Source organism: Odontomachus brunneus, unplaced genomic scaffold (assembly GCF_010583005.1).
Source record: "Odontomachus brunneus isolate Ranch 3 - 2012 unplaced genomic scaffold, Obru_v1 Obru_scaffold_082, whole genome shotgun sequence".
Taxonomy (NCBI): Eukaryota; Metazoa; Arthropoda; class Insecta; order Hymenoptera; family Formicidae; genus Odontomachus; species Odontomachus brunneus.
Genome location: NW_022639532.1, coordinates 1,174,883 through 1,182,104, shown reverse-complemented (window position 1 = coordinate 1,182,104; position 7,222 = coordinate 1,174,883). Strand labels below are relative to the sequence as shown.

General features: G+C 42.3%; 1 protein-coding gene across 10 annotated transcripts in view; it reads right to left on the bottom strand.

Moving 5' to 3' along the window:
• Positions 1–7,222, bottom strand: part of LOC116847740 (serine-rich adhesin for platelets-like) — a 74,971-nt gene that overhangs the window by 13,623 nt on the left and 54,126 nt on the right. Inside the window, exon 1 of one of the 10 annotated variants that reach the window (XM_032823062.1) lies at positions 6,385–7,215. The exons of the other annotated variants lie outside the window; for them this stretch is intronic. Within the exon in view, the coding sequence (XP_032678953.1) occupies positions 6,385–6,410 (26 nt within the window). The 5' untranslated portion in view covers positions 6,411–7,215. Of the gene's footprint in view, positions 1–6,384; positions 7,216–7,222 lie in introns of those variants that run through there. 10 annotated transcript variants of the gene reach the window in all.

Here is a 7,222-nt window from a genome sequence, read left to right as displayed (position 1 = left end):
TCTCTCTCTCTCTCTCTCTCTCTCTCTCTCTCTCTCTCTCTCTCTCTCTCTCTCTCTTCCTTTTTCTCATTCACTCTCACCTCCAACGGCTAAAGGCCAATCTGCGCCTGAAATTCGACGTGAACGACGGGAAAATCGCGCTGCTGTTTCGCAGAGCCATGAGATTTCGGAAATTAGATTCCCGCGACAAAGGTCGCAGAACTGTCCGTGCGGGAGAGCAATAGGCCTTTTCGCGGGTTACACCCGGCCATGGAGTATTCAACACGGGAACGCCATCATTACACTCGTCGGTCCTTACGCAAATACGCGCGTGGATTCATAGAACGGACGATAAAGGGAGGGACAATGGAAATCACGAACAAAGGCGATAGGAAATACGGTACCGCGATTCAATATACGTGAACGCTTAAGGGCAAATGACGTCACGGCGTTTTCGGTGTCGTGTCTTTCAGCTCCCATCTCTCTCTCCATAGAAAAATTCGCTGAGAAGATTCAATCTCGATCGTTGAATTAAGGAAGCGGAATCTCTTCTATTTTCTTTCCATTCGCGTTTCCGCAAGCGTACGCGATGTTTCTTGGCGCGTTCATTTCGCGGGAATTGAATGTCGTCGCGAAGAGGTGAAGAAGAGCGAGACCTAATTTCTACAACGTCCAGACGGATTTCGCCAGGAAACGCCGCGTTATCCTCATTTTTCTCTTTTTTTTTTCTCCTTCTCGACTGAGAAACACGCGGACCGTACTTTCCAATAGTTATCCGATCGTTAACGCGAACGCGGATCGGTGCATCCGTTCGTTCCACGTGGACTACGTAACGGAAAACGTGAGCAGGTCTGCGTGAATGCAGCCTGCAGCACGAAACCGCGCGTAGCCTGATCGGCAGCAAGGTCTTCGAGGAGGATCGCTTTTAAAGGGAATGCTGCGCCGCGTCTGCATGCACTTATAGGCAAGCAGATAGAGGCCAGGTCACACAGTCTTAGTCTCGAGAGCACTGAGGCACTGAGACTTTTTGAAAGTTGGGAATTCCTTTAACCCAGATTAAGCGCATGCTTTTACCAGAGGGAAAGGGGAGGGGTCGATAGTCCGAACACGAGGAGAGTTCCGTTTGTTTGCTATTCACGACAATGCACCTGAGAAAAAAACTTACATTTGCAATTATAATTTGCACACAGAGAAAGAGAAATATTATAAATTGATCGTGGTTATGCAAGAATGATTCGACCTGTAAAATTGTGATTTTTTAAATCTTTGTTTCTTATCAATAGATAAGGTTAAATTCTACTATAATGTTAGTGATAATAACTTCATATGCATGTTACTATTATCGTGTTAGAACACATAAAAATACAGTTGGGGCCAAAAATAACTAATACATTTTTGGTTAGACCAATCATTTTCTTTTCTTTCAGTGTAGAGATAAAAATTGACAGATGATGTAATTCGCAAAGTAGAATGCTGTACATCATCAAACGTGCGACGAAGCGGAGGGATGGAATGAAATATGTCGTGTGACATTTGTAGCAAAATAAATACTAATCAATTAAACTATACGACGATCGATTATCGAAGGATAAATCAACGACGAGTCAACTCTGACGCGTGAGCTTTTATCAGTTGGTTAACTTGAAACTAAATCAAGTCGCTAAAAGCCATCGCGATATTATGTCGATACCGTCCATGATCGTTTCTCTGTGCGAGTAATGAAACCGTAATAAAAATGTGACATACTTTCACGCCCTGCACACTCGAGAGTGTCCACTGAGGGAGGAGGAGCGAATTTTGAAGAAAATCTAATTAAAAAGTTCTCTCCGATTTTGCAACTTTGGCGAATCAAAGATTTATCATTTGAGATCAGTTCCACGATTTTAAGGATTTCGCAAAAAGTTGTGGGTTCTTCTTTTCTTTTTTTTTTGTTCGTTTTATTCCCAGGCAGAGCGCGAGGTGCAGCGACGCTTTACGTAAAAACTTCCTCTCCGCTCTCTATCTCATTTCGTATGAAATAATGCAGAAATTTAATTGCACGGAGAACGTTGCTTTCCATGGGACAGCTTTTACGTCGCATTTACGATGATGCTACCAATTTGCACTAATTGCGTCGAAAAAATTCACGGCATGCAGAATATACACGAGTGAAAGTATTGCGGGCCACTGACGACTTACAAAACGAAAGAGTCTAATAACGTGGTATACCAGAGTCGCGTCTCCCTATACAAATCGCGACTCTCGTGAAAGGTCACTCTTACTTTCTCAATTAATTTCTCCATTCATGTCTACATTTTTATCGCACGTATCGCGTCGTGCGTTCTCCCACCGATGCGATGCGCAACTGCATTCAATGAAACCATCATTCATTCATTCGAGTTTTTAACTATGCGTCGTGCAATATCGCGCTATGTCATTATGCGCTCAAAATATCCAAATTGGCGAAAACGAGACGGCGAATCGCGGATCACCGCGTATAATAACAGCATATTAAAGGGCAATTTCATAGATTATGTTATCGCGTCCGAGACTGTATCGCGCCAACAGCAATATTGCATCCTATAAATGAGTGAACTGAAAGAAAAAATAATTGATCTAAAATTATAGTTATTTCTGGCCACAATGATATCTTTTGTAGTGAAACGTAATAGCATGTGCATATATGATTATTATCACAAACATTACAGTGGAATTTAATACAGAAGTGGTTTTCTTGATCGCAATTTCTAGTGATTAATTGTTCACGTTGACTATAATGACAAATACTAAACATTTTTTCTCAGTGTAATAATGTAACGTGAGGAATTCACGTCCCTCTTCCGTACGACTCCGTACGACTTTGGGGTCGTGAAAAGCCAGAAATAACGACCTCCACAACGGTGATCCAATTTATATTTGCAACGGCGTTTTATCGATAATTACGACCGATGTGGAATCGTCCAACGAATGGCGGCGCTTGTCCGCGGAAATCAAGCCGCTAAATTACGGCGCACGTAACTACCCATATTTAACGAAAGATCGGGGCGAGCTCAAGGCCCGAGCAATTATTCATATAATCGCGTGCGAAATCCGCGAGTTCTCGATTATGTAATGCGAGTTACAGCGGAATGGATGCGTTACAACACCTCGGCGTCGCTCAAACGCGACGTCATTCGCACCGACGATCGCTTGGAATCCTATGAAAATTCCTTGCAAAAATTTCCCGTGAGATAAGCACGCGATAGATCTCGCTCGATCGCGAGACCTTCTCTTTCTGAATCAAACACACCATTCTACATGCGAGGGGAACGGCTGTTCCGCGAGCGAAGAGCCAGCGAGAGCGCGTCACGTTATAGGCTGCTGCTTTCGTTGCACCGTGCAATTCAGTATATCCGTCCCTGACTTAACGATACCTGTGGAGGCGGCCAGGGTATGTAGTGACGCGCGGTCAGGAATGGAAACACGTGATCTCCCCTTGTTTTGAATTCCACGTGAGAATTTGCGTTTAATGTTCCCAGAGCCGGGAGCGCGCGGACTTCCCAGCGTGATTTTACGGAGTTCACTGCGACGAACGTCTCACTGCATGCACGACCGATATTATATTTCTCTCTTGAATACTATTGACGGTATTTCTTGATTGAATTCTTCCAATTTTATGAATTGCCGCAAGCGCTTTTATTTGCTATTTTATTTGCTATTTTTCAAACGGATATTTTCTCTTCGTAAATAACAGCTGTCGTACACGGAGATAATTTTATAATGAAAATTACTGCAGAATTTTGTGTGACCGGGATAAATTGATATAATTTATTATCCTTTCACTTCATGTTGTTTATGTTTTAGGAACCAAAATGTGTTATCCAAAAATTTACTATATCTCTTAGCTTAAACTTTTCACCGATAGTCTACTCCTACGTCTTTTCCATGTCACAATTAAAACTGAATATTTATGAGAAGTATATGGTAATGGTATATGGTATATGGTAACTATGTAGTTCTCGTAATCATTAAATTGCAATAACTACAAAATAGTTTATCAAACTGTACACATTAACTCTATTGTACATACACAAAACATGTATAGTTCCCACCACCATGTCTTTTTTCCGAGTGTATACTACTAGAAACAGTGAAATTGAAGAGAATTTATGTGAAAAAAAGAACCATAATATATTCTCAGTATAGACATAAAGTCAACTGGAACAACAATTCGCGGAGATTACGTCTCAAAATCATACGCAATCCGAAAAGTAAAGCACGAGTACTCTGTGTATGTGTGTGTGTGTGTGTGTGTGTGTGTGTGTGTGTGTGTGTGTGTGTGTGTGTGTGTGTGTGTGTGTGTGTGTGTGTGTGTGTGTGTGTGTGTGTGTGTGTGTGTGTGTGTGTGTGTGTGTGTGCATGCAAGCACGGTACTCCTATCTATGTATGGCACGTAAGTTGACAAATAATTGGCTTCCGATAGGCAATCTCGCACTCGTATTTATGTCCCCTAACTATGGTAATAACGCATAGCTATTACTTCTGCGAGTACTAAGCAATGAGTGGCACTTGGTAACAAGTGTGGGGTGCTATTAAGTTATCAAGCGGTTATATCTCATGAGAAGTTAATATATTACACCTACACAACGCGCGCGTACGAGCGCTCCCCAAGGAATACCTTTGAGCGCAATCCCCGGCCTTCTACCTCTTCTCTAACCTGCTCACTAGTTCCGCGAGCGGGAATCTTTAATTGAGAGCCGCGAACACGAATTCATATTTCGCGCCTCTTCTCGAAGAGAATTTTTTTTACGCCATTCCGAAATTGTGAACGGACGTTGCGAGAGCAATTTGCCATTAACAGGTACTCTCTCAGTACATGCGTACACGTGCGTGTTTCCACGCAGATAATTAAACGTTACGCGTTGTAATTTCACATGAGGCGTATCTCGCAGCCTCACGCACACGATACACGAGAATAGAGAGACTATGGTTGTCAGACACGAGATAATTCTCGCGAAATTGTGACGTATATAGTCGGAAAAATGTGTTATCGCTTCCACAGGTGAGCACGTCTCGACCGACGAATATACCGGCGTACCATGTCGCGACTGTTGCCGTGAGCGATAGTAAATAATACAACTCTCGTTATTGCGTACGTATTTGTAACTCTAAATATCAACATTTTCAGCTACGATCTTCTGAACGTGTATACGTCAAAACATTTATTACACTGTAAACAAACTATCTAGGTGTATGCGATGTGGTCTGTTTACAATAAACCTGGTAATAACTTGGCAACTTGATTCAAACCGAAGAATGTCGATGAGTACGGAGAGAGTTTTACAAATTCCGATCAAAATATATCCGCGATATGTGGATTGTTATTGTTTCTTGCAAAACGTGCCATATTAGCCAGTTTAGCATATTGCTATGTAAGGTACAATTTCCTAATTCTGGCATTTTTATTGCTTTTATCATAAATATCTAAATTTTAACTTATTAAAAATATACGTATATATTCAACATATTTACATGTATTTTTTAAGTTGACACTTTAAATAGTCGTATTTAAAGACCTCAACAATGAGAGAGAATGTCCAAGATTAGATACACAGAAGAAAAGTTAGCATCCATTTAAAACTATTATACTCAAATTAACAATCATTGTTTCGTAAGCAACGATTTATAAAATTTTTTTAGAAGAATTTTTTACTTATGAATTTTAAAGACAGACTTGAATTTTCAAGAATGTCTTGAATCTCAACAATGTTATAATATTATTTGAATATTATAATGGCCTAACAAGAAATACCAAATAATTATTTCGATATCTTTTTCCGAAATTTAAAAACATCATATTCTCAATCCAATATTCTGTGCTTTCCACTTAAGAAAATTAGTTTTGAATAACAAGAATATATTTTTCGTGTTGAATCACATATATAATGTATCGCTGCAAATGACTCATTTCTATTTAACGCTATTTATAACGCTGTGTAATCTCATTTTAAGATTCACTTGTCAAAAATAAAGATATTTTCGGACATAAAGATATGTTCTTTTTCTGTGTTCCGGGGGGCACTAAAATATAAAATTTATTACTATGCAAGGTAAAAATATCAATTCCCGCACACGTACCTAATTCTAGACTTTCTTATTTTCATCTGTAAACATAAATATTTAAACTTTTACTATGGAATACACGTATCTATGCATGTATCTTTTTATTCAGACTCTCAGTTTGAAAACTAAAGCAATAAGAATATCCAAGATTAGGTGCGCGTGTCCGGGCATTGATACGTTTATCTCACAGACGGACGTCCTCGTTCTCAGCGATTCCTCGAGGCCACGAGGAGGTCTCGATCGCGACGTGCACGTTCGCGAATGATCGTTACGGGGACAGACATGCAAGGACCGCGTCTCACGTTCGCGTCGCTAGAAACCTACCAGTGTAGCGTTTTGAGGATTCTCATGGCGTGGCCCTCTCTCAACGACTCGTCCTTCGCTCAAACCTCATGGACGCTCGCGCGACTCGCGACGGAGCCGCGAAAACGGGCGAAGAATCTCAATGCGGTCTCGCGCCGCTGAGACCTTCCGTTTGCCCGATTCTCGGACTTCCGCCGATTTTTTTTCCCGCAAGTTCCCACGGACTAGGCGCACCTCATTCCCTCGCCCTTCCGAGCGAGTCTTCACCGTACTTTTGCTTCCTCTTCCTTGTTGCTTCCTTCTTCAAATTCGCACTCTTGTATCCGATGTATATTCTCTCGGCTTGCACCTTACCCGGTGTGACGTTGCGATATCTCTCGTTTATTCAGCGCCAGTTCGCCGATAGCCTCGCGAATGATCCGCTATTGGCCCGACCTTCGCGAAACGTCATTACATTCTGTACACGATTCCCCGCTTCCTCTTCTTTACCACACCCCACGTCGCTTGGTTCTACATGCCGGAGCGTGGCGTGATTAAATATTTAAGGCCTTCTCTTGACGGCGAGCGAGCGAGCGAGCGAATTCTTGCCGACTCTTCTCCGTCTGCGAATATGGTCGCCGCGTATTCGCGATTTTTCATCAATTTCTCCTCCACCACCTCGCCGTAGCCTCGACGCTCAGGCATTCCACGACGAAGACGCGTCCCCGCGCATTTCGCGCCGATTCTACGCCCACGCGAATCCGGGCCCCTTCGTTCCTCCGCAATCTCCAACACCTTCCTAGCAACTTCCGTCGAGCTGCTTCGCCGATTTCTCTCTCTTCTCTCTCTCTCCCCCCCCCCTCTCTCTCTCTCTCTCTCT